Below are 27,622 nucleotides of genomic sequence, written 5' to 3'. Positions count from 1 at the left end.
CTCAGCAATGCACCCTTGGATGAAGGAGAGCTGACAGGGCTCCTTGGAACCTGCTGGAGCAACAAAGACAGCAACAATGGAGAGACATCAGTAAAGGAGAGGAGATGCTGGTGTGAGAGAGAGATGGGGTAGTGTGTTGGTGTCTACAGCCTGGTGAGGAACAGAGAGAGATGGAAGACGCTGTAGGACAGCTTGTGGTGGAAACAGCTGTGTGGTTTCAAAAGCAACATCTGTCTGCATAATTTTTATTAATTCTTGCATTCTTGCAAAGAGACAAATATCCAGAGTGTAGCCTAAGAAGAGAAGGCTCACATATTAAATAATTTTTTCTAAATTTTGTTTTAGCAATTTTCTCCAGTTTTTACCTTCCAGATCAAGAAATACCTGCATTCTCCAATTTATACTGACTCTGCGTGTGCCCTGATGGAGTCTGAAAAAGCATGCAGGAAAAGCAATCTCAGGGAGGTCACACACTCTGTGGTCAACCTTTGTCACTATGTCTCACCACTGAGGTCTCTCTTCTCAGACCCCTGGGCTTTTTCAGATCCAGTCTTTCTGTCTGTAGCTGAAGTTTGAAGCTCATTTGCACCAATTCCCACCTGCTCTATTTGGAGAACTGCCTGCACACACTCACAGGAAGTTGTTTCTTAATTGCCAAAAAGGAACAATACAGGAAACCTTAGTTCAACAGAAAAAAAAAAAAAGTTTTTTGCACCTCACCTTTCCTGGAGGGGCTGCAAGGGTGGCTCTGTGGGACGAGGTCAGGGGTTGCCCTGTGCCACACAGATCTGTTTCCAGCTCCACAATGGTCTCAACACAGGACACAGATCAGCCCATCAGCAAAACTGGACGTGTCTCTAAAAATATTCTAGAAGGGGCAGAAAACACCAGACCTGTAGAGCTGGAGGGAACAAACACATTGAGAAACTATGGAGGGAACACCAGTGTTGGAGAAAGAGGAGGAGGTGCTCCATGGTGGAGCAGATCTTCCCTGCAGCCCATGGAGGACCATGGAGTGCCAGAGCAGAGAAAAACTGTGGGAAAGAAGGAGAAGCAGAGAAAAACTCTTATGTACTGGCTGTGACCCCCAATCCCAAACGCCTCTGCACTGCTCAGGAAGGGGGAGAGGAGCCTGGAGTGAAGGAGTGAAGCTGAGCCTGGGTCAGGGAGGAGGAAAAGTGTTGTTCTAATGTTTGTCTTTTTTCCCCCATTACCTGAATTTAATTGAAAGTAAGTTGAATTACTTTCCCCCAAGGCAAGTCTTGCCCGCAATGGGAACTGGCAAGTGATCTCACTGTCCTTGTCCCCACCCAGCAGCTTTCTCATTCCCATTCTTCCTATTTTCTCCCCCATCCTGCTGGGGTGGGAGAGGCAGTGAGCGAGCAGCTGGGTGGCAGTTTGGTGATTAGCCACGGTTAACCCACCACAGCAATGAGATGTCTCAGCTTGTGGGTGAGGGGAGAGCAGGGAAGGTGTTTCACCTCCGTATTAACAATTCTTTTCACACTGCATCCCATCACATCCTGATAGGTGTGAGTGAGGTGGACTGGAAACAGGGTGAATGGCCGGATCCAGAAGGCCATGGCCAAGAACACAAAGTCCCCTTGGGAGCAGGTCACCAGTGGTGAACCCCAGTGGCCAATAATGAGTCCAGTCCTGTTTAACAGGTGGGTTTGCAGATGGGAATGGGAAGGGATGGGATGCAGATGGGAAGCTCGAGGGAGCTCGTGACTTCAGGGTGTGACTCTCTGTGAGTGAATATGGACAGAGTCTGGGCAGGGGGTGTTTTGGGTGTTCTTGGGATCTCTGTTTGGAAAAAAACGTGTTTTTCTTTAGTCTAAGGGCCACCACCACTGTGGAAAGTGGCCTTCAGAGGAGGTAAGGTGGACTTAATATACAGCAGAGGAGTGTATTTTATTGTTTATTGAACCATGCCTTCCATTGATTTCGCTTTCTGGCAATTAAACATCCTCTGTGTCCATGTGCAGGTTGTTTTCCAAGTACAGCAGGTGGGAGTTGGTGTCAAAGGGCTGAAAGATGCAGCTACAGCCTGTCCTGGAGAAAGCTCAGATTTGAAAAAAGGTGCTAGAAGTCCCGTGGGACTGATGAGGGAAATATGGAGTTGGAGGTAGGGACAAAGATTGTCCCCAGAGTGTCTGACATAGAGGGTCTTGGCTTCCCGACATATTCAGCCTCTGTCAGGAGATGCTCAGGATCAATATCCATTGGAGTTTGCTGATGTCACTTAATGTGTGAACAGAAAAATAAGGAGTAGTGGAAAAAGAAGAAATTGTTTCTTATCAGCATTTAGTGCTGAAAGCTTTTCACTTTGACTGCACGCCTGAAACCTCTCAAATTAACCACTTCAGAAGTGAGGAATTAAGTTCTGCCTAGAGACTTGGCTTGTCAGGGGGATTTGTGTGTTAATGAGCCCTCTGGTGCCAAGTTCCTGAACTGCAGGTCCAGAAAAGGGATTGAAGTGGCCTCTAGAGAAGTAAAAGTCAGCAGCAAACCTCCAAGTCTCTGAGGGTGTTAGTGATCCCCAGCGAGGGCCATGACTGAAGAGGCCAGGGAGGGAATAAGGAGACAAGGTTCCTGTTCCTGGGGGCTGGGGAAGCAGGAATTCAGAGGCACTGCTTACGGGTTGAAAATCAAATGTTCAGGTGACTGTGAAATGCCTTGATAGGTTTCACCAACAGGATGGTCAAGCCCTGATGCCCATCCCCTGGGAACGGGGATCCTTTCCCTCCTGGGATCCTCAAGGCTCTTCCTGGGGGCAGTGAGATGCAGGGGGGTTTGCAGAGGCCCAGCTCTCTAGCCTGTCCTGGTCCCTCTGGATGGCACATCCCTTTGCTCCAGTGTGTTGACCGCACCACACAGCTTAGTGTTGTTCGTGAACTTCCTGAGGGTGCACTTGATCCCACTGTCTATGTCGCCAAGTATGTTAAACAGTGCCAGTCCCAATCCCAACCCCTGAGGATGCCACTCATCACTGATCTCCACTTGGACATTGAGCCACTGACTACAACCCTTGGAGTGTCACTGTCCATCCAAATCCTGATCCACTGAGTGACCCATTCATCAAATCCATTTCTCTCCAATTTAGAGACAAGGATGTCATGCGGGACAGTGTCCACTGCTTTGCATAAGTCCAGGTAGCTGATATCAGTTGCTCTTCCAACTGTTCTTTGGGGGACAGCAACTTGCGAGACCAGTGTGTGTGCATGTCACATTGGTGTGTATGTTGGTGGGTTTAACCATTAGTGAAACCAGAGCAGCCAGTGACTAGAAGAGGCTTGGGAAACTGGTATTTTTGAGAGGCTAAGTCTGGACTGGACAATAGAGGTCCCAGAGGGTCTGCAAGTAACCACTGGAAGAATAAGCTGGCCCAAACCACCACCTGGAGAAACACTGGGGTCTCGGGCATCTGGTACTGATAAGGCCATAGGTCTTGACCTAGAGCATGAATTGTCCTTTATAGAAAAGAGCATCAGTAGTGCACGGAGCTATGTCTGGGGATGGACGAGGAGTCAGTTAAGAGCTGAGGGGTCAATGTGGAAGGGTAGAACAACGTGGGCAATGTTGTGGTGGGTGGATGTCTGCTCCAGACCTCCTGGTCAGGAAGAGGAAGTAGATGAGGCCTTCTTCAGACAACTGGAAGAAGCCTCATGTTGGCAGGCCCTGGCACACATGGAGGACTCACACTATCCCCATATCTGCTGAAGGGGCAACAGAGCAAGGTGCAAGCCACACAGGCTGCTTTTGGAGCTTGTTGGCTTATCCTGAGAAGGGCGACTGAGGAGGCAGTGAGGTGAGGTGCCCTGTGGGACTTCATCCTTACAAACAAGGACGAGGTGGTCAGGGATGGAACAGTCAGAGGTGAAAAGGTAGAGCTGAGGCTCCTGAGAGAAGGGAACAAGGCTTCGTGAGAGCAGGCTTTGGCCTGCTGAGGGACTTGATTGGAAGAATCCCATGGGATACCACCTTGCAGAGAAGAGGGGTGCAGGGAGGTGTTTGATTGTCAAGGATCTCTTCCATCTGTAGAGCAGTCCACCCCAACATACAGGAAGTCATGCAAAGGTGGCAGGAGGCTGGCACGGATGAGGAAGGAGCTCCTGACTGAAATGAAGCATGAAGAGGCAGCACAGAGAAGGTGGAAGCTGGCTGCCTTCCAGCATCAACGGTTCTGTGACTGTGCTGGAGACAGTCATTGAGGGGGGGTGTGTGTCTGTGTGCTTGTCTGTGAGTGGGGAAACAGGGGGACGAGGGGATCCTGGAGCCTGATTCTAGACAGACAGTGTAAGACCAGCTCTTGAGGGATCGACTTTGTCTGTGTGTCTATGTAGGTTCATATCTTGCAGTAACAAACTACAGCATTCCAAAAGATCACCCATGTTTCCCTTTCTCCACTGACTGTGGTTTTGGTTGGCCTAGAAACCTTTCCCTGCACCACGGATCTTCCCTTGACGATAATGCCTGTGTGGGGCAGGGAGGCTGGGTCAGGGCAGGGACAGGGCTGGCTCTGACAGAGGCCAGGAAGCAGCTGCCAGGAGGTGACAGCAAGGACAGTTTACAGGGGAGAAATTTATAGAGATTGACTTCATTGTTTTTAGGAAGGCAAAGCTTGCCTGGAGCTGGTGATGGCAAGGAAAGTCAAGAGCAAAAAGAGAAGCTTCAGTGGCTCATTAGAGACCAAGCCTACACCAGGGAAATGCAGGGCTGCTGCTGAATGGGGAGGGTGATTTAACAGCATCAGACACAGGTGGGGCTAGGAGACTTAATGCCATCCTTGCCTGAGTCTTTATTGAAAAGGCTTCCAGGCCTCAGTGCTCAGGGAAAGGGCTAAAGGAGCAGGAGAGCACATACTGGCAGAAAGCTCAGGAAATGCAGCAAGGACAAGTGCCAGTGTGTGACCCTGCAGGACATCCCCCTGGCAATGGCACAGGCTGGGGGCTGCCTGGCTGGGAGAAGCCCCGTGGGAAAGGTCTTGGTGGGTTGGACAGGAGGCAGCCATGTGCCCTGGCAGCAAGGGAGGCCAGCTGCCCCCAGGGCTTGATGGCCAGGAGTGCGGCCAGGAGATCAAGAGAGGGCATTGTCCAGGTTACTGCCTCTGGATTTCAGACCCCCAGGACAGGAATGATGTTGGCAAGCTGGAGGGGTTTGGTGAATGGCCCCCAAGATAAGCTGGGCCTGGATCACTTTGCCTGTGAGGAGAGGCTGAGGGAGCTGGGCTTGTTCAGACTGGAGGAGGGAGGGCTGAGGGGGACCTCAGTGCAGCCTGGCAGCACCTACGAGGGGGCCATAAAGAATAGAGAGCTAGGGTCTGCACCATGGTGCATGTTCCGAGGATGGAAGATGAGTGTTGGGTGAAAGAGGGGATGTTCAACCTGGTGAGAAGGAAAAGATTTTTCACCCATCTGAGGGCTAGTCCTCCCAGAATTCCTCTCTGCCATGCTTGGTCAGGTCAAAATAACAGAGGTACCTCCAGAATCAGAACCCAGGTGGGCCTCTTCCAACTTCCTCATCCCCTCCCCGAGGATGCAATTTCTGTTGGGTGGGTTCTCTGATGTGCTGGATGACCTCACAATGCCTGCTGGCCAGCATGTCTCCTGAGGGCCAAGCAGACTGCTGCAGTGGAAGTGGAACCATCTCCATTCCAGCCAGCTCCCTTTGGCCTGCCTGTCCCCTTCCACTCTCTCCTTGTCTTGTCTCTGCTGGCATGACCGGTTTTGTGATGAACGCCTTGTCCCCAAATTGCTGGGTCAACTGCTGGCCAATCAGGCTCCTGTAATAGAAGTGGCCTCACAATCAACATCAGAACTTGTGATGCCTTTGCCAGTCTCTTCCCATCCACTCCCTTGACTCCTCATCGCTGCTGGACCCCACATTCAACAGCCAAACTCAGCCCCTTCACTGGCCTTTTCCTCTCCCCTGCCCCACCGGTTGGCAGAGCCAGGGTGGGACGTGTCGCGTTCAGGCTTTGCAGTGCTCATGCAGAATTATTGCAACAAAGTCGGTGCTGAGATCAGACTCAGTGCTGTAGAGCAGACCCCAGCAAGAAATAACAGCGTTCAACAGTAGATTTGCAGTGGTGGCCACCATGTTGGTTTTGCAAGTGGGCCTTCTGTCCATTTACTCAAAGGATCTGCTCCTACCAAGATGCACTTGGTGTTTCAAGCTGTCACTGGCAGAGGTCCCATGAAATCAATTTGCAGTTGTGGCCATGGGCCTCCACTCTGTTGGTGCTGGGCTGGGGTTTTTACTCCAGTGTAATCTTCACTGGTCACGGCACAAGACAGACACCTCCTACCCCAGAGATCTTCTTCGTGTTAGGCCAGCACTCACTATCCTTCACTCTGTTCAGAGTGTTTGCCTCAGCTCATGGATGAGCTTGATGAGATTCTCCTTGAATATTCTGAGGCACAATCCAATGCTTATTGCCTTCTGCATCGACAGCATAAGAAATATTCCTTACTATGCCGATTGACCTGATGCGCCTCGTCACATGACTCCCTTGAATTTCCCTGGTTCAAAGGCGACCTTCTCCAAAATTTGGTCAAGATGATGGGCTTTGTCACAGCCACTTGACATTGCTTGTTCTGGAATTGTTCAACCTGAGTTTACCCCAGATGACCCAAGATTGTTCATGGATGCTCCTCTGCCTGCTAATAACTGGGCCAAGATTCTCGGGTCCTGAATGTCCTCTTCAGCTGTTGGTCATCCCCAAGAATTGCTGGCAAGGCTACCAGGATCCATGGTGCCAACCCTCAGGAACCTGGGCCTTCCCAGTAGAACCTATGGATTTGACCAAGACTTACTGTTGAGTTCCCAGACTGCAGGGAATGCATTGTCTTTATTGTCACTTATGTTAGTGATTATATGCTGCTCTGCTAGAAACTGAGCTGCTAGATTCCTGATTTCTCAAGTTAGTATTCTAAGACCTTTATTTCCATTTCTAAATCTTATACTTGTCTGGCATCTAAATCCAGCTTTTTATTTTGCAAGCACAGCTTATCTCTGTGGACCCTACTATCTTCCTCTCTTTTGGTAAAGATGGTTCTCTTAATTTGAGAAATTCTTCAGTGTCATATCGCATGGGATTCTTCCAAGCTGCTTCCTCAGAAGGCCAAATCCTGCTCTCCTGAAGTCCAGTTCTTTGCCTTCTTCCCATCTCTCAGGAGCCTCAACTCTACTTTCTAACCCCTGACTGTTACATCCCTGACCAGCTCTTCCTTGTTTCTGAGTATGATTTCCTGCAGGACACCTCCCCTCACTGCCTCCTCAGTCACCCTTGTCAGGATGATGTTGTCAATTAACTCCAAAACCCTCCTGAATGGCTCCTGTTGCCCCTTCAGCAAATACTGAGATAGTTTAGGAGTGCCATGAGGACCAGGGCTTCTTACAGTTAAATGAAGAAGGCTTCATCTGTTTCCTCTTCCTCAACGGGGAGTCCGTGGCAGACATCCACCCACCACAGTGTTGCCCGTGACCCTTCAGCTCAGCTGACTCATCATCCATGCCCAGGCAGAGCTCCACACATTCCTGCTGCTCTCTCCCATAAAGGGCAACTTCCCCTCTGGGTCCAGCCCCATGGCCTTCTTAGCACCAGACTCCCAGAACTCCACAGTTTCTCCAGGAGAGGGGATTTGTAGTGCTTTGCAACTCCTCATGGTGTTCTCTTGTGAGAGACACCCCAATCAGGGTGAGCGAGCTACACACAAAAATGAAAAGGAGACCAAATGGAGCTTCACTCCGTGGGGACCTTGTGAAACTCTGGGATTCAGAAATGGAAGTCACCTGAAGTTTTACAAGGAAAAGAGGCCAGTTCTACCTCAGTGGGGGAAGGGGAGCAAATAGCCCCATACATCACGACAGGTTGGGACATGACCAGCTGTTGTGGCCCCACACACATGGGTGTGTCCCAGGGTGTGGCTCCCCATTCTGGAGAAGCAGGGAGGACCTGGAGAGTGTTGAGTGAAGGTCTGCCAAGGTGGGGTTCGGGACCTAGTGCCCATGGCCTGTGTGGGGTGGCCGGGGGACCTGGAGTTCTTTGGCCAGTGGTGTGGAGGCTCCAGGCACTATAAGCGTAGTCTGAGAGTGGCTGAGGGGTGATTTCAGAGATGATGGAGCTTTTCTTTGTAGTAAGATACAGCATGACAAAAGACTAATGCCACAAAGTGCAGTTGGGGAGACCCAGACTGGACACAAAGAAGTGTCATTTGAAGTCCAGTCCAGTGTAACAACTCACCCAGAGGGAGACTGGAGCATCCGCAGGCTGTGTGTTTCAAGGAGCAGCCAGGAAGGACATAGAGATATCAATAAAGGAAAGGAGATACTCAGGTGAGAGCAAGGTGTGGTAGCCGGGTGGATGTCTCCAGCCTGCAGAGAAAGAGGTGCAGGTGTGGGACACGGTGGGACAGCCTGTGGTGGAGATGAGGGATGCAGAAAGTCTGAAAATCCCCCAGCAGAGATGAGCTCTTTCTGCCCTTGGCTCTGGCTGTTGACTCTGCCACTGATGGCGATGAAGAAGCACCTTCCCCTTACAGCACTGGGTATCATGGCCTCCCCTTCCCCACCTGAGAGCCTGGGAGGTGTTGGACTGTAGTCCTGCCCTTGGCATTGCCCATCCCCACATCACACTGCCCCAGGAAGAGCCCTGAGAACCTGTGAGGGACAGGATCTCCATTCCCACAGGCTGGGGGTCAGGTCTTGGCGCTTTTGCTTAATGTAACACCTCTAGTTTTACTCAGAATTTGTTCTACCTTGACATAACCTTTGTTTCCCTGTCATCACTGCCTGGAGTTTTCTGCTCTAACCAGCCCCTGAGGAGGCTTTGTCAGTAATGGTCCTCACCGGGACTGACTAAAACTACAGGTATCTTTGTAGTTTGCATCTGAGTTTGACTTCTTGAGAGGTTTCTTCATCTTCCTATCACTGGCTGAGGTTGAGGGACTCAGCACCAAACCCACCTGAGGGGTCATTAAAATGCCTTGGGCTGGTCCTCTACTGCGGAGCTGGGATGCGCTCCTGGGACAGAGGGAGCTCAGGGCAAGTGGGCACCAATGCAGAGAGACAGCTGTGCCCAGGAGCAGCTCCTCTGCAAAGCGCAGCAGGACTGAGGGCACTGCCTGCAGGCACCGAGGGCAGAGGAACCAGGCACAGAGAGGGGAAAGGCAGATGGGAGTGGGAGGATGCTGAGAGCACACTGGAGGAGAAATCTTCCCAGCCCTTGGCACAGTAAGTCTGTGGGTGCAGGGCAATGCAGCTGGAGTTGGTGGAGGGATCTGGTGAAGCCGGCACAGCCGCCAGGAATCTCCCTCCTGTCTTGAGGAGGAGGATGTGATCCAGAGCAGGGCTTCCCTGCTGCACTGTCAGAGGGACAGGTCATGGCGGCTTTCTTCTCCTGGGGACGGCTGCAGGGGTGTGCAGCTGTGGATGCAGCCAGGGGTTCCCAGGGCTGTCCTTCAGAGCAGGGTCCCTGCAGCCCAGGGGCTGTGTGCTGGGGCAGGGACTCTGCCTCCTGCCAGGGTCAGCACTCAGCCTGCCCGGGGAGCTGCCCACAGCGCTGTGGGGAGAAGCTGTGGGGGGAAGGAGATGCCCTGTCAGGGAAGACAGGGTCCTTTTGCTGTTGAGATGTTGCTGCATCTGTCAAGGATGTTCAGAACTTCAAATGACCCCCAGGGAATTTCCAAGGGGACTTTTCATGAGGACAGTCAAGGTGGGGACTACCTAATAGGGAAGGAGTGTGTGCTTTGAGAATTCTCCTCTTCGTTTTCTGGCAGGGCAGTGGGAGACTGGATTTTATTTCCCTGCTCTCATAAATGTACATTTCTGAGTTACTCCTGAGCCCCTGCACACACAGAGATGTCCCTGGGCAGATCCCTGCTGCCAGCAGGGTCGTGCAGGGCAGCGCTGAGCACACAGAAGGTGGGATGGGGGCTGTGAGCACTGACAGAGAGGAGACTTGGAGACAAACATCTCCCACAGAGACAGCTCCAGGCAACAGAGAACCAGGCGACCCATCTGCATCACTCTCTGCTCAGATGTACGGGGAAGGAGAGAAATGTTTGGAACAATGGACTTTGAGACTGGACTCTTCTGAGCTCACAAAATTCAAATTCTTCTCCAAAGTACATTGTTAGTGAGATCATCCTCCAGCAGAGAGGTGTAATAAGCACAGGGCACCTGCATGGTGACTGGCAGGTCACTCGTGGGCAGACCATCTCTCCTGACTGCACGAGGGCACAGGGAGCCCTTTTGCCCCTCAAGGGTCCCCTGTCATCAGGCTGAGAGCAATACAAGAGATGTTGTCTTCTGCCCCTTCAAAGAAAGTGCCCTCAGCAACACAAACCTGAGCTTCTAAAAGGAGTTGAATGAAGTTTCTCCGAAGAAAGAGTAATAATTTTGAGGGGATTTCTTGGGAAATAGCATAGGATTGACTCAAAAAAGTCTGCCCACACTAGTCAATGTCTTCTCCTCTTTCAACAGTGCCGCACGCCCGGAGTGAACAAATGTCCAACAGCAGCTCCATCACTGAATTTCTCCTCCTGCCATTTGCAGACACACAGGAGCTGCAGCTCTTGCACTTCTGGCTCTTCCTGGGCACCTACCTGGCTGCCCTCCTGGGCAACGGACTCATCATCACTGCCATCACCTGTGACCACCACCTGCACACCCCCATGTACTTCTTCCTCCTCAACCTCTCCCTCCTCGACCTGGGCTCCATCTACACCACTCTCCCCAAAGCCATGCACAATTCCCTCTGGGGCAACAGGGACATCTCCTACTTGGGATGTTCTTCACAGCTATTTTTCTTTCTCCTCTTCATTGGAGCAGAGTTTTCTCTCCTCACTATCATGTCCTATGACCGCTACGTTGCCATCTGCAAACCCCTGCACTATGGGACCCTCCTGGGCAGCAGAGCTTGTGTCCACATGGCAGCAGCTGCCTGGGGCAGTGGGTTCCTCAATTCTCTCCTGCAGACTGCAAACACTTTTTCTATACCACTGTGCCATGGCAACACCCTGGATCAGTTTTTCTGTGAAATCCCCCAGATCCTCAAGCTCTCCTGCTCACACTCCTACCTCAGGGAAGTTGGGCTTATCATGGTTAGTGCCTGTTTAGCTTTTGGATGTTTTGTTTTCATTGTGGTGTCCTATGTGCAGATCTTCAGGGCTGTGCTGAGGATCCCCTCTGAGCAGGGACGGCACAAAGCCTTTTCCACATGCCTCCCTCACCTGGCTGTGGTCTCCCTCTTTATCAGCACTGTCATGTTTGCCCACCTGAAGTCCCCATCCATCTCCTCTCAAACCCTGAACCTGGTGGTTGCGGTTCTGTACTCGGTGGTGCCTCCAACATTGAACCCCCTCATCTACAGCTTGAGGAACCAGGAGATCAAGGATGCCCTGAGGAAACTGATAACTAGATGTTTTTCTGAAACTATAAACTGCTCATCTTCTGCTGCACAGCAGTTATAATATAACTCATTACAGGCCCAGCCCGTCTTGTGTATTTTCTGTTGTTGGTGTTGGTATTTTACTTGTAATGATGTTGTCATCCCCTTTCTAATTCACTGTCTGCTTTTCTTTTCTGACTGAGTGGCTGCGTAAATGAGGAGCCATGATCTCTGTGTGTTTAAATAGAAGAAAGGGCCTGCAGTGACTTTTTTTTTTTTTTTTTCTGAGGTCCTTCCTCCAAGACCATTATGGAGCTGCAAGGACTATTTCTGTGTGCAGAGGTGGAGGGGAAGAGAGTCCCAGCATGGCAGCCCTGCCAGGGAGCACTTGGTCTTCCAGAGATGTTCTCTTTTCACTTCCACACTCTCTTTCTGATCCCTTCAGTTTGGTGTAAGGCCCAAATGCTCTGGCAGCTTGGTCACACCCCTGCTGCATGGCAGTCCTGGAGACCACAGGCAGGGACAGGCAATGGGCACTTCTGTGACAGAGCCGGCCTCCATAAGAGTGGTTCCATCATGAAAGAGGATCTCCTCAGGGCAGTGCCTGAAGGCTGAGCTCTTCTTCCAAACCTGATCTCAAGAACATGCCCATGAAAGTGGCCCGCAGATGAAAACACCAGTGAACAGGTGAACAGTGTGATTTGCAGGGTGGGAGCATGCAGCAGTGTCCTCGCCCAGCCAGGCCGCCTTGGAAGACTTGAAGGTCCAGGGTCTGTCCTGTGCCCGTGTTCATGGGACACACTGGGGAGGCTGCCTGTGCTGGTTTGGCTGGGATAGAGTTAATTTTCTTCCCAGTAGCTGGTATGGGGCTGTGGTTTGGATTTGTGCTGAAAACAGTGTTGATAACACAGGGATGTTTTCTTACACACAGTCAAGACCTTTTCTGCTCCTCACCTCCCCCCCCACCAATGAGGAACCTGGGGGTGCACAGAGAGCTGGGAGGGGATACAGCCAGGACAGCTGACCCTGAATGACCCAAGGGATATTCCAGCCCATATGATGTCATGCTCAGCAGTATAGCACTGGGGGAAGGAGGAACGTGCAGATATTCGGAGTTATGGTGTTTGTCTTCCCAAGTCACCGTTACACTTGATGGAGCCCTGCTGTTCTGGAGATGGCTGAATCCCTGCCTGACGATGAGAAGTGGGAATGAATTCCAGTGTTGTTTGCTTACGTGTGTGGCTTTTACTTTACCTAATAAACTGCACTACGGGAACCTCCTGGGCAGCAGAGCTTGTGTCCACATGGCAGCAGCTGCCTGGGGCAGTGGGTTCCTCAATTCTCTCCTGCAGACTGCAAACACATTTTCTATACCACTGTGCCATGGCAACACCCTGGACCAGTTTTTCTGTGAAATCCCCCAGATCCTCAAGCTCTCCTGCTCACACTCCTACCTCAGGGAAGTTGGGCCTGTTTAGTTTTTGAATGTTTTGTTTTCATTGTGGTGTCCTATGTGCAGATCTTCAGGGCTGTGCTGAGGATCCCCTCTGAGCAGGGACGGCACAAAGCCTTTTCCACGTGCCTCCCTCACCTGGCTGTGGTCTCCCTGTTTCTAAGTACTGGCAAATTTGCCTACCTGAACCCCCCCTCCAACTCTTCCCCAACCCTGGATGTGGTGGTGTCATTTCTGTACTCGGTGGTGCCTCCAGCATTGAACCCCCTCATCTACAGCATGAGGAACCAGGAGATCAAGGATACCCTGAGGAAAGTATATGAATAAACATTATTCCAGCATTAATAAGGTGCCTGCCATTCTCACAGAACTCCCAGGAATTCAGTAAAATCCGAGCTTATCATAGTTTCTTCTGTTCTTCTATTTTGTATTTGGTTGCTACACTTGTGATAATATTAATTGTAATTATATATTATTCATACAACTTCTTCTTAGGCTTTGCACTATTTTTTTTTTTTTCCTGTCCAGTAAGCCTCCCGTACAGGAGGAACCAGGCTCTTTGCATAGATAAAGAAACCAGAATGTAATAATTTGCCTCTACTCTCACCTCTTAGATCTCCTCTGGAGCTGGGGGCTCAGCCCCAGCAGGCAGAAGGGATTCAGGAGCCAAGGGCCCAGCTGCCCCATGGAGGAGCAGCCTCACTGCCCCTTGGGGCTGCCCCTCACTGCCTCGGCCGGCACTGCCTCTCTGCTGCCTGTGAGCTGGGGGCAGCAGCAGGACATGGCCTTTTCAGTGCTGGGCTCTCCTCAGATTCACACCATCCTGCTGTACCCTTGGATTTGTGTCACCCCCAAGCTCTTGTGTAGCTTTCAGCAGTCCCGTTGTGACCACAGTGGCACCCCTGTGGCTGCAGGCAGGAGCAGGCCATGTGAACCACTGGGTCAGAGCTGGTCTCCATGCCAGCAACACCATAACAGTAGAGGCTCAGTAAATGTCACAGCGAAGACACTTCCATCGTCTTTGAAAGGCCATGGAGCTGGGGGCAGTCCCTGATGACTGGCAGCACCCAAACATTGCATGTACCTATCAAAAAGTTCCAACGGATGAACAGGGTAGTGCAAGACTGTGCTCCGGAGCATGTCCGCTCCTAGCACAGTTCTTTGATGTCTGAAAAAGAAGGTGACTTAATTTACCCAAGAGAGATTGGACCTGGTCATCTTCTTTGCTTTCCATGAGGAAAGGACAAGACTGCTAGGTATGAGGAGAGCAGGGTTTATATTTTATCTGCGGGTCAGTAAAATTTTCAGCATTGTCCCACAGAATATTCTTGTGCTCAAGATAGGATATTATGGTGTTTATGGATGAATAAGTAGGTAGGTGTCACGTCCTGCTCAGACAAGGGAGACAAGTGACTCAGATTCGCAAATCCCCAACGGAGCGGACAACAAGTCTCCAAGTCCAAGCATTTATTAACTACTCACAATGTACTAATTGAACACATGATAGTTGGCTAAGTATATAGCAAGTTGTGGCAAGCAATACAATATGCCTTGCATTTCTTAATGGGAAAGGGAAAAGAGGGAGATAGAGGGAATGGGGAAATACAGATCACCGCTCTGGGTGTCTGCACTGATCCCACCAGCGAGGGTTCCAGAAGGCACAGGAGGCAGCCGTCTTTTTCACTTGCATCCTTCTTCTTTGCTTCACTGCACTCTGCAGAGGCCCCCCCTTTCTTCCCCGCCCTTGATTTCTACACACTTCCCTTGGGTCCATCCCCTAGGTTGACCCACATACCTACGTATCCCATGTATGGGGAGGGGTAAGGTGTTTCATGGGATGATGTAATTAGCATGATCATGTTAGCCCTCGTTAGCATATTGAGGGGTGTTAACTTGAATATGCTTTTCATGGATAATGAAGAAAAGGTCATTCACCGGACAGATGGCCCTTGAAATTTGTCCAGGTGCCCCAGAGCAGAGCCGTCCTGTCTCCACAGGGCTCCCTCCTCCAGCCGCATCTTGTGTTATTCGGGTAGCCTCATCAGCTTCGACCTCCACAGAATGCACCCTGTGACTCATAGTTTTGTCTTGTGAGTGTTTGAGGCATTTCTTCGATCGGCCTCAACTTTTGCTTTCTCAGGCTGTTTTTCTTAGTTTCTCGCAGGCCTGGTTTCTCTTCTCCCACATCCCACCCCGTGACTCAAACACTCCAAGTTCTTCTTTGACCGTTGTGATCCCAAAAGGTATAGGGAAAAGGAAGACAGAAAGTGAGAGAGCATATATCTAACTGCTGCAAGGCATACTATTAAAAGCAAAAATTTGCATATATATCACAATACTAATATTTACAAGCCATCTTCCCCACACCGTGAGTCCTGAGGATCCCAGTGATGTGACCCATGACCCAGGGTTCCATCTATCAAACCAGTCAATTGGTTAAAGTTCTCTGTTCCTGTTGGCAATCTTCTTCATCATGGCACGGGTCTCCTCTATAGAGGTGGTGGCATTGTGCATGGTGATATAACATTCTCCCTCAGTTAGATTCAGCACACCGCACAGTCCATGTTCCTTCAGCAATGCTAGCCGGATTCTGCAACGTCATCTTAGATGCTTGTTGGGTCTGCACCTTTAATTCCTTAAAGGCATACCTTGTTCGTACATATCATTGCTAAGTTAAATTTTCTAAAACTATTTGAGGTTACACAATCACATTATCAGGTCTATAAGGATTTAAATGGGAATACAATTTAATATTCAGGTACAATTCATTAATACTTAATTTGTGGGATCAGACCCCTTCAACTAGTCTTTGATGACTGCATCTTGCTGTTGATGGATGTGGTGTTGTCAGGAGCACATCCAGTTATATGAGCTGGCACTGTAATCTGTCTGGTATTTGCAAGCACCAGTTTGCAGTCACAGGTGGCTCACAGGCTTCCTTTACTTTGGAGGTGATTCCCAATAAGGGAACTTAAGGCACAACTCCAGGTTAGCCTTCCAATAAGTGGACTCATTAAATGTCCCTGTAAAATTTCCTGGATTGTTGATTGTAATTGATTGGCAATGATTTATTCCACACTCAGCAGGTATGATTCCACAAATTATATAATAATGTAAGCAGATTACAAATAATAACTAGCCAATAATGCCTACAACCATTGAAAGTGCTAAAAGTAACATAGGTCTCCTGTTATCCAGGATCAATGCTCTGTAAAACACATATATACATGACAAAACAATGATGGTTAGAAAGAAGGGACAATCCACCTGGTATTGATGCGGTATTCTTTCCCATGGGCTTCAGTAGCCACCCACGAACAAATATTGATGGGAGTTTTTAGGGTTAGGGGTACTTGCCCCACGGTGGGCAAGTCTACTAGAACAGGTTGTCCAGGCTAATGGAGCGGGTTTGCAGGGTCTTTAGTCTCTTTTTTCTCGGTGAGTATGGATGGAGGCTTAGGACAGAACGCCGTAAGTCGTGGGCACCCGTTAATTCCCCACCAGCTGTTTATCTTCATTACTGCATCTGGCACCCGTTGTGGCCATCCTGGTTCGAGGGGTTTTAGGGCCTGCTTTAGAAGTCCATTGGTGCGTTCCACAATCCCATTTGCTTGGGGATAGTATGGAGTATGGAAAATCCACTGAATTCCTTCATCTTGAGCCCACTCCTGAACCACCCCGGCAATAAAGTGAGTACCACTGTCTGATTGGATTGATTTGGGTTTAGACAAGCAGCTAAACCAGCGTTTTAGTCCCTTCACCATATTTTCTGCAGTTGCTCGAGATACAGCTTTTCTTTGGGTTAGGCCCGACACTATTTCCACCCCCACCAATACAGAGCGTTTTCCCTCGGAGAGCCGGAAAGGACCAATATAATGCACCTGGTTGTTTAGTAGGTGGGCAGGGTGATTTCCTGACTGGGTCTGTCCCACTGCAGCAGCATCAGAGCCACCAATCAGAACATCATCAATATATTGATATATCCTGACCCCTTCCCTAGGAGGGATTTGAGCAAGCTCCTGCGCTAGTGCATAATGAGTGATGGTCGACGAATGGCAATATCCCTGGGGGAGACGTGTAAAAGTAAATTGCACGCCTTCCCATGTAAAGGAAAAGTGATCTCTGTCTGCTTCCTGTATGGTTGCAATCAGTTCAGCTATGTCAGGTACTGCAGCTGTTAGAGGACCTGTATTGGCATTTAATCGCCGATAGTCAATTGTCAGTTGCCACTTTCCATTAGGTTTACGGACTGACCACACTGAGGAATCATAGGGTGAGTGAGTTGGAATTATCATCCCTTGCTCCCGCAGCTCTGCTATTACCGGAGTGATCCCCTCCCTTGCACCTAATGGTAAGGCGTAAGGTTTCACATTAACAGTTTTAGAAGGAGGAAGCGCAGGCGCTTGCTGTAAAAGTCTTATAGAGGCAGTTGGGGACAGAAATTTCCATTCCCTTCCTTTTGAATCCACCCAGGCTTGTCCCTTCAATAGGTCAAGTCCCAGGATATTTGTGGGGAAATTTCCCAGGATCATAATAGCCTCTGTTGCAGTTTCATTCCCAGGTAACCAGCATTTCACCCAAGCAGTTGGCTGTGGCTTAGAGTCCCCGAAAACATCTGTAAACCAAATCTACTTTTTGTCAGCAATTATGCCATTCCACTTGGCAACATCAGCTTGGAGTGCTGAGATCTGAGCCCCTGTATCTACTAGAAATGCAACTGGAGTTTTAAATGGGCCGAGCGGAAAGGTAATCAACAAGTCTCCTTTAGTATTCTCTGTGAGCCTCCTTAAGTGGACCCACCCGCCATCCCCCGGCTCACTTACTGGGGATGGTGCGTCCAATTTCCCAACCCTAAATCAATCAAGTCCTCTTCAGGGGCAGTTGGTGTTTGAGAAGCAATTACCACCATCTCGTTAGTTTTCAGTTCTGTCCCTCCCCTCTCCCAAAAGGTCTGCTCAGTTGAGGGGGGCAGCTTCCTTTTGTCTTTCCAGGCTCGAATGAGCTTTTCTAAAACTGTAGTAGGCATACCGTCCATTAACTCTCGTGGAATCTCCTGTCCTATTCCCTCAGTCCACAAGAGGTTTCTCTTTGCTCTTAAAACTTACGGAGGGGAAGGAGGCGGATTTTCCTGCTGTTCCACTCTGTGTACCGAGGGCTTAGGTTTACCCGTTCCCCTGGTAAGGCCCATTCTCCGGCCATAATTTATTAAGTCCTGAGCTATCTCTCCCCAGGTCATGGCTTCTCCCCCTGCCCGTCTCCCCCCTTGTGGGGCTAATGCATTCTGCGAACGATCTTGTAATTGTACTGCATGTGATTTCAAAGAGTCCGGCAAGCCCCGAATCAGGGGAGTCATTTGATCGGGGTTAGCGATTAATAGCATCGGGGCAGGCTGCTGTGGAACCAAACGCCTGTCATGCATTAATTGGAGACAAGCAGCCTTCTGCAGACTTTCAGTCAAATGATTTATGGTTGGGGTCTCAGCACATACTGGATCCCCCCTTTCCAAGGAGTCCAGACCCCCAGCCCAGTAAGAAGCTCGTTGAGTTAATGACCACGACTCTCTCTTGTCGGCAGTAACTAAGAAAACCCCTGGCCCCCAGTACCCCTGGGCCTCATCTTCTGATAACAAGACTCAGTTGCCACCAGTCAAAGACACCCTCCACACGTATTCAGTCTTGGTTTCCTGAGCTCATCAGGTATATTTCTCCTGAATTTTCGCAAGCTCAGTCGCTGGATATGGTGAGGTTCGAATGCTGACCTGCGGAGCTCTTCCACCCTGACCATCGGTGGTCTCCGTTTTAATTAACGGTCTTAAATTTGCCCCCTTATTTTCAGGGTAAATAATTTCGTGGCTTATCTCTAAATCCTTTGTTGGATACAAGGGTCTGGCTGCTGCTTTGCCAGACTCATAACTCCCTGTTCACTATCTGGAACAGAGCCAAGATCTGTCCGGTTGCAGCTTTCTTGTTCATTCCCCTCTTTTTCGGACCATGAGATTTTTTCTCGGTCCAAGGCATCTAACAGAGCCGTGTGAAGTCGCTGAGTGATGTTACGCTCATCAGCTAATTGGCTTTTCAAAACTTCAGTTTGCTCTTGCCAGAGTTTAGCTTTTTGTTCAGTAACTTTAAGTTCCTTGACCAATTGATCCTGGAGAGCTTTTACCAGATCTTGTAAGGATTTGATCATTTCCCCTTCTAAATGTTTCTTAACATGTTTATCTTTTGGGGCTGCAGTCAGTGCTGCCCCCAATACAGCGCACACTACAGCTTTTCCTTTGCCTGAGCACGACCCTTTCACCCCCACAAGTGCACTGAAATAGCTTACCACTGCTTCTGGATTATGCCAATTATCGTGGGCCCAAACCTCTACTAAAGGAGGAGGACAGGCCTTATACTCCTTCAGTTTCTCAAAAACAGGGGAGCAGTCAAGCACCAACATTTCCCGGCCAGTCATGGCTTGCCACTGCTCAAACCTCTCCTGGCTTAGAGCTGACAGGTGACTTCCCAATTCTTTCTGTTCTTATTGGACAGAGAATCGGTATCCCTCTGACCCTCTCCCAGCATATAACTGAGGGGCCAATTCCCAGTTCTCCCTGTCCGAGTTTGTCGGATAGAGAACCAGTATCTCATAAGACTTTCCGACACTGAAGGGGATCCTGCCGACTACGCCAATTTTAATGTCACGTCCCGCTCAGATGAGGGAGACAAGTGACTCAGATTCACAAATCCCCAATGGAGCGGACAACAAGTCTCCAAGTCCAAATATTTATTAACTACCCACAATGTACTAATTGAACACACAATAATTGGCTAAGTATATAGCAAGTTGTGGCAAGCAATACAATATGCCTTGCATTTCTTAATGGGAAAGGGAAAAGAGGGAGATAGAGGGAATGGGGAAATACAGATCACCGCTCTGGGTGTCTGAGCTGATCCCTCCAGCGAGGGTTCCAGGAGGCAGCCGTCCTTTTCGCTTGCATCCATCTTCTTTGCTTCACTGCACTGTCAAGGCCCACCCCCCCACCACCCCCCGCCTTCTTCCCCACCCTTGATTTATACCCACTTTCCTTGGGTCCGTTCCCTAGGTCGACCCGCATACCTACGTATCCCATGTACGGGGAGGGGTGAGGTGTTTCATGGGATGATGTAATTAACATGATCATGTTAGCCCTCGTTAGCATATTGAGGGGTGTTAACTTGAATATGCATTTTGTGGATAATGAAGCAAAGGTCATTCACCAGACAGATGGCCCTTGAAATTTGTCCAGGTGCCCCAGAGCAGAGCCATACTGCCTCCACAGGGCTCCCTCCTCCAGCTGCATCTTGTGCTATTCAGGCAGCCTTATCAGCTTCGACCTCCACAGAATGCACCCTGTGACTCATAGTTTTGTCTTGCGAGTGTTTGAGGCATTTCTTCGATCAGCTGTAACTTTTGCTTTCTCAGGCTGTTTTTCTTAATTTCTCGCAGGCCTGGTTTCTTGTCTCTCACAGGTGGGGAAGAGGAGGCCATGTGACCCAGTTCTGTAAGGGGAAGGTGTTTCCTCATTGGCATCAGTGGCAGAGACAACAGCCAGAGCCAAGGGCAGAAAGAGCTCATCTCTGCTGGGGGATTTTCAGACTTTCTGCATCTCTCTGCTGCCTCCACCACAGGCTGTCCCACCGTGTCCCACACCTGCACCTCTTTCTCTGCAGGCTGGAGACATCCACCCGGCTACAACACCTTGCTCTCACCTGAGCATCTCCCTTCCTTGACTGATATCTCTCTGTCCTCCCTGGATTCTCATTGAAACACAAAGCCTGGGGCTTCTCCAGTTTCCCTCTGGGTGTCTTGTTACACCACAGCACTGCCCTTCGAGTGACATTTCTCTGCGTTCAGTCTGGGCCTCCCCAGCCGCACTTTGTGACAGTAGTCCTTTCTCATGCTGTATCTCACTACAAAGAGAAGCTCCATCATCTCTGAAACCACCCCTCAGTCACTCTCAGGTTACTCCTATAGTGCCTGGAGCCTCCACACCGGGCACCTCCACGCTGGGCAAATGGTGTCCAGGTCCCTCAGCAACCCCACACAGGTCATGTGTAATATATCCCGAACTCCACCTTGGCAGACCTTCACTCAACACTCTCCAGGTCCTCCCTACTTCTCCAAAAAGGGGAGCCACACCCTGGGACACACCCATGTGTGTGGGACCACACCAGTGCTGAGTGGAGAGGGATGGTAAATCAGGGTGTCTGGGTGGCCCATGCTCCTCCGAATGCAGCCCCATAGGCAGCTGCCCTTGTTCATCATGTCCATCCTCTCCTGGCTCATAGGACATCCCTCGTAGTGTCCAGGCTCTTCTCCTCAGAGTTGCTGTTCAGCCAGTCAGGTTCTAACCTGTCCTCATGTATGGGGCTATTTGCCTCCCTCTTCATGCCAATATAGTACTGGCAACATTTCCTTGTAAAATTTCAAGTGATTTCAGTTGCTGAATCCCAGAGTTTCTCAAGGTTCCCGTGGAAGCTCTATTTGGTCAGGTTTTAATGTTTGTCTGCATCTGGCTCATCTTAACTGGGGTGTATCTCACAAGAGAACAGCATCAGGAGTTGAAGAGCACTACAGATCCCCTCTCCTGGAGAAACTGTGAGGTCCTTGGGTCTGGTACTTATAAGGCCATGGGGCTGCTCCCAGACAGGAAGTTGCCCTTTATGGGAGAAAGCAGCAGGACAGGAATGTGTGGAGCTCTGCCTGGTGATGGATGATGAATCAGCTGAAGAGCTGGAAGGTCATGGGCAACACTGTGGTGGGTGGATGTCTGCTACAGACCCCCTGATGAGGAAGAGGAAGTAAATGATGCCTTCTTCATTAAACTAGACGAAGCCCTGGCCCTCATGGGAGACCTAAACTATCCTGATATTTCTGAAGGGTCAACAGAGCAAAGTGAAAGCCATCCAGGAGGGTTTTGGAGTTCCTTGAAAACATCATCCCAACAAGGGTGACTGAGGAGGCAGTGAGGGGCGGTGTCCTGCAGGAAATCAGACTTAGAAACAAGGAAGAGCTGGTCAGGGATGTAACAGTCAGGGGTGAGAAAGTAGAGCTGAGGTTCCTGAGTGAAGGGAAGAATGAAAAGAGCTGGACTTCAGGACAGCAGGCTCTTGCCTGCTGAGGAAACTGCTTGGAAGAATTCCATGGCATACGACATTGAAGAATTTCCCAAATTAAGAGAACCATCTTAATAAAAAGAGAAGAAGAACTTAGAGTCCATAGACAGACTGTGGTTACAAATTAAATACCTGAGGTGGAAGTTGGACAAGTACAAGATTTAGAAAAAGAACTAGAAGTTTTAGAATATGGACTTGAGAAATATGGAACAGCAGGTCATTGCTAGCAGAGCAGCATATAGTCACTAACACAAATGACAAGAAATGGAAGGCATTCGCTGCAGTCTGGAAATTCAGAGTACGTCTTGGTCAAGATCCATAGGTTCTACTGGGAAGGCCCAGGTTCCTGTGGGCTGGCACCAGGGCTCCTGGTACCCTTGGGAACAGATTCTTGTGGATGACCCACAGCTGAAGTGGCCATTTGGAACCTGAGAATCTTGGCCCTGTTATCAGCAAGCACAGGAGCATCCATGAACACTCTTGGGTCCTGTAGGTTAAACTCAGGTTGAACAATTCCAGAACAAGCGACTTCAAGTGGCTGTGACAGAGCCCATCAAGTTTACCCTATTTGGGGAAATATCACCTTCAAACCAGGGAAATTCAAGGGAGTCATGTGAAAAGGCCCATCAGGTCAATCGGCATAGTAAGGGAAAGGAATATTTCTTATGCTGTAGATGCTGAACGCAATAAGCATTGGATTGTGCCTGAGAATATTCAAGGAGAATCTCATCAAGCTCCTCCATGAGCTGAGGCAAACACTCTGAGCAGAGTGAAGGACAGCGAGTGGTGGTCTAACACAAAGAAGGATGTAGATCTCTGGGGTAGGATCTGTCTGTCTTGTGCCGTGACCAGTGAAGATTACACTGGAGTAAAAGCCCCAGCCCAGCACCAACAGAGTGGAGGCCCATGGCCACAACTGCAAATTGATTTCATGGGACCTCTGCCAGTGACAGCTTGAAACACCAAGTGGATCTTTGTAGGAGCAGATCCATTTAGTAAATGGACAGAAGGCCCCCTTGCAAAACCAACATGGTGGCCACCACTGCAGATCTCCTGTTGAACGCTGTTGTTTCTTGTTGGGGTCTGCTCTACAGCACTGAGTCTGATCTCAGCACCGACTTTGTCACAATAATTCTGCATGAGCACTGCAAAGCCTGAACGCGACACGTCCCACCCTGGCTCTGCCAACCGGTGGGGCAGGGGAGAGGGAAAGGCCAGTGAAGGGGCTGAGTTTGGCTGTTGAACGTGGGGTCCAGCAGCGATGAGGAGTCAAGGGAGTGGATGGGGAGAGACTGGCAAAGGCAGCACAAATTGTGATGTTGATTGTGAGGCCACTCCTGTTACAGGAGCCTGATTGGTCAGCAGCTGGCTCCAGCAATTTTGGGATAACACATTCATCACAAATTGCTCATCTCAGGAGAGAAAAGACAGGGATGGAGAGGAAGGGGAGAGGCAGGCCGAGGGGAGCTGCACAGAATGGGGATGATTATGGGGTCACTTCCACTGCAACATCTGCTTGGCCCTCAGGAGACATGCTGGCCAGCAGGCATTGTGAAGTCATCCAGCATATCATAGAACCCACCCAACAGAAATTACATCCTTGAGGAGGGGAGGGGATGAGGGAGGTGCAAGAGGCTCATGTGGGTTCTGATTCTGGGGGTACCTGGGTTATTGTGACCTGACCAATCATGACAGACAAAAGGGCAGGCAGGGTCATGGATACCCTGCTCAGGACTAGCCCTGAGATGGGTGAAAAATCTTTTCCTTCTCACCAGGTTGAACATCCCCTCTTTCACCCAACACTCATCTTCCATCCTCGGAACATGCACCATGGTGCAGACCCTAGTTCTCTATTCTTTATGGCCTCCTCGGAGGTGCTGCCAGGCTGCACTGAGGTCCCCCTCAGGCCTCCCTTCTCCAGGCTGAACAAGCCCAGCTCCCTCAGCCTCTCCTCACAGGCAAAGTGTTCCAGGCCCAGCCTATCTTGGAGGCCATTCACCAAACCCCCTCCAGCTTGCCAACATCATTCCTGTCCTGGGGGTCTGAAATCTGGACGCAATGACCTGGACAATGCCCTCTCTTGATCTCCTGGCCGCACTCCTGGCCATCAAGCCCTGGTGGTAGTTGGCCTCCCTTGCTGCCAGGGCACACGACTGCCTCCTGCCCAACCCACCAATCCCTTTCCCATGGGGCTTCTCCCAGCCAGGCAGCCCCCAGCCTGTGCCATTGCCAGGGGGATGTCCTGCAGGGTCACACACTGCCACTTGTCCTTGCTGCATTTCCTGAGCTTCCTGCCAGTACGTGCTCTCCCGCTCATTTAGCCCTTTCCCTGAGCACTGAGGCCTGGAGAACTTTTCAGTACAGACTCAGGCAAGGATGGCATTGAGTCTCCCATCCCCACCTGTGTCTGATGCTGTTAAATCACCCTCCCCATTCAGCAGCAGCCCTGCATTTCCCTCATTCATTCTTGGCCTCTAATGAGCCACTGAAGCTCATTGTTTTGCTCCTGACTTTCCTTGCCACCACCAGCTCCAGGCAGGCTTTGCCTTCCTAAAAACAATGAAGTCAATCTCTATAAATTTCTCCCCTGTAAGCTGTCCTTGCTGTCACCTCCTGGCAGCTGCTTCCTGGCCCCTGTCAGAGCCAGCCCTGTCCCTGCCCTGACCCAGCCTCCCTGCTCCACACAGGCATTATCGTCAAGGGAAGTCCCATGGTGCAGGTAAAGGTTTCTAGGCCAATCAAGAGCATGGTCAGAGGAGAAAGAGAATATAGACACACAGACAAAATGTATCACTCCAAGTTCTGCTTTTCCACCATCCATCAATCCTGGTCCCAGTATCCCCTTGTTCCCCTATTCCCCTACACAGGCAAGCACACACACACATACCAATGGCTCTCTCCAGCACTGTCACAGAACCATTGAGGCTGGAAGGCAGCCAGCTTCCACCTTCTCTGTGCTGCCTCTTCATGCTTCATTTCAGTCAGGAGCTCCTTTCTCATCTGTGCCAACCTCCTGACACCTTTGCATGACATCCTGCATATCAGGATGGAGTTTTCTGGAGCTGAAGAAATCCTTGACTATCGAACAGCTCTCTGCACCCCTCTTCTCTGCAAGGTGGTATCCCATGGGATTCTTCCAATCAAGTCCCTCAGCAGGCCAAAGCCTGCTCTCATGAAGCCTTGTTCCCTTCTCTCAGGAGCGTCAGCTCTACCTTCTCACCCCTGACTGTTCCATCCCTGACCACTTCTTCCTTTTTTGTAAGGATGAAGTCCCACAGGGCACCTCACGTCACTGCCTCCTTGGTCACTCTTCTCAGGAGAAGTCAACAAGCTCCAAAAGCAGCCTGTGTGGCTTGCACCTTGTTCTGTTCTCTTTCAACAGCTATGGGGATAGTGTGAGTCCTCCATGTGTGCCAGGGCCTGCCAACATGAGGCTTCTTCCAGTTGTCTGAAGAAGGCCTCATCTACTTCCTCTTCCTGACCAGGAGGTATGGAGCAGACATCCACCCACCACAGCATTGCCCATGTTGTTCTTCCCTCTCATGTTGACCACTCAGCTCTCAGCTGACTCCTCATCCATCTCCAGACACAGCTCCAGGCATTGTTGATGCTCTCTTCCATAAAGGACAATTTCTGCTCTGGGTCAAGACCTATGGCCTTATCAGAACCAGACGCCCAAGACCCCACAGTTTCTCCAAAAAGTGATTTGGGCCACCTTACTCCTCCAGTAGCTACTTGCAGACCCTCTGGACCCCTACAAACCTCATGAAGTTCAACAAAGCCACATGCAATGTCCTGCACATGGATCAGGTCAATGACATACACAAACACAGGCTCGGTGATGAGTGGATTGAGAGCAGCCCTGCAGAGAATGACTTGGGGGTACTAGCGGATGGTAAAGTAACTATGACCCAGCAATGTGCACACTCGCAGCTCAGAAAGCCAACCGTGTCCTCGACTGCATCAAGGGAAGTGTGGCCAGCAGGTCGAGGGAGGGAATTCTCACCCTCTATTCTGGTCTTGTGATACTCACCCTGCAGTGCTGTGTTCAGATCTGGGGCCCCCAACATTAGAAGGATATAGATTTATTCAAGCGGGTTCAGAGGAGTCCACGAGGATGATTGGGAGCTGGAGCACCTCCCCTGTGAGGACAGGCTGAGAGAGCTGGGGTTGTTCAGCCCAGAGAAGAGAAGGCTCTGGGGAGACCTTCCAATGTTTAAAGGGGGCCTAAAGGAAAGCTGGGGAGGGACTCTTTATCAGGGAGTGTAGGGATACGGTGAGCAGTAACAGTTTTAAGCTGAAAGAGGAGAGCTTTAGATTAGATATAAGGAAGAAATTCTTTAGTCTGTGTGTGGTGAGGCACTGGTAGACATTGCCCGGACAAGTTGTGTGTGCCTCCAACCTGGAAATTCTCTAGGCAACCTTTTCCAGTGTCTCAACACCGTCACCCTAAAACATTTTTTCCTTAAGGTCAGGTAAGAATGAACACTCTTCCCTGATGGAAGTTTCTCTGGGGACAGGGATATCCCCCGAGAAGAGAAAAAAGAAACTCAGTGCTTCCAGTGGGAAATAAAGGACCAAGAGAAACCTATTTCTGAATGCACCAGCTCGGGGAAAGTTTCTCTATTGCTGGGGCAGCTGGGGAAGCCTGAGGAGCCTCTGGGACAGGAGTCTGTTCCTGGGAGAGGGGCTGACACAGAGGGGCTTGCTGGGAGTGGACAATAAGGATGCTTCGGAGACAGGAGCAGGGGACACAGGGAGACACTGGCTTCTGTCTCTTCATGCCATGGCTGGCCCTCAGCCCTGGGGCTGATGGGGGGACTGAGACACCTCTCATTTCTTCCTTTGCTCCCCAGACTTGGATGGAAACCAGGAAGCATCCATGAGCCTGGAGGATGCACAAAACTCCTGTGCTGAGGTCCCATCGCTGCAGGGGAAGCGGAAGGGTTTGTGGGACACATGTGAGTGCAGGGAGAGAGAGGGGGGTGTGTGGCAGTGTGTGTGTAAAAGGCAGGAAGAAGATGGCGGTGGGGGTGGGAGTGTGTCATACTGAGGTGAAATAGGTTGAGTTTTGATTTTGAGGCAGCAGAAGAAGGAGGACATTCATTTCAGTGCTGGGACATGGGGCTAAATAGAGGACTCAAGTGAGCTGGGGGCTGGGACATCTTTGGCGATGGAGGAGCATTATCAGGGCTTTGGAAGAAACTGCACAGGTTATGTGGATTTAACAGACATAGTCAGACCAAATAAAATTACAGTTTTGTGTTTGAACAGTTAGTGAGGACAGAGAGTCATTGATAAATTTTGGGACCGCATGGGGTCAGAGTAAGGTGCGAAGCAGGGCTCATGGTTAAAATCTGCAGAGAAACAGCCACAGGCATAGGATACTGTGGGACAGCCTGTGGTGAGGATGGCACCTTGGCTGAGGCTGGGGAAACCCCAACAGAACTGAAGTCCTTGTCCTTTCAACTATGGCTGCTGTCGCTTCCAGAGAGGACCCTGAGAGGACACCAGTTCCTACAGCCGCAGTGATTTGTTGTCTCCTCCCCCACCCTCCACAGAGCCTGGGGGGGAGTCCTACCGCTGTTCTACATCGGCATCACACCCCCCTGCATCTCACTGACCCCAGGAAGAGCC

At 50.3% G+C, this 27,622-nt stretch overlaps 1 protein-coding gene and 1 long non-coding RNA gene across 2 annotated transcripts in view; one reads left to right on the top strand and one right to left on the bottom strand.

The window, feature by feature from the left end:
• LOC141937094 (uncharacterized) overlaps positions 1-27,622 on the bottom strand; it is a 786,032-nt gene that overhangs the window by 352,091 nt on the left and 406,319 nt on the right. The window lies entirely within an intron of this gene.
• Positions 10,512-13,175, top strand: LOC141937097 (olfactory receptor 14J1-like). Its single transcript, XM_074854500.1, has 2 exons — positions 10,512-11,272; positions 13,013-13,175. The coding sequence occupies exons 1-2, from the start codon at positions 10,512-10,514 to the stop codon at positions 13,173-13,175; spliced, it is 924 nt and encodes a 307-aa protein (XP_074710601.1).

The sequence above is a fragment of the Strix uralensis genome, chromosome 37 (assembly GCF_047716275.1).
Source record: "Strix uralensis isolate ZFMK-TIS-50842 chromosome 37, bStrUra1, whole genome shotgun sequence".
NCBI classification, from domain to species: domain Eukaryota; kingdom Metazoa; phylum Chordata; class Aves; order Strigiformes; family Strigidae; genus Strix; species Strix uralensis.
The sequence above is the reverse complement of the archived record's forward strand: the minus strand, read 5'-3'. Positions and strand labels throughout refer to the sequence as shown.

Excerpts from the sequence above, each read along its gene's own strand:
- LOC141937097 (XM_074854500.1), top strand. The coding sequence starts at position 10,512 with ATGTCCAACAGCAGCTCCATCACTGAATTTCTCCTCCTGCCATTTGCA. Across the intron at positions 11,273-13,012 it reads CTCTTTATCAGCACTGTCAT|TACTGGCAAATTTGCCTACC; the intron begins GTTTGCCCACCT and ends CCTGTTTCTAAG.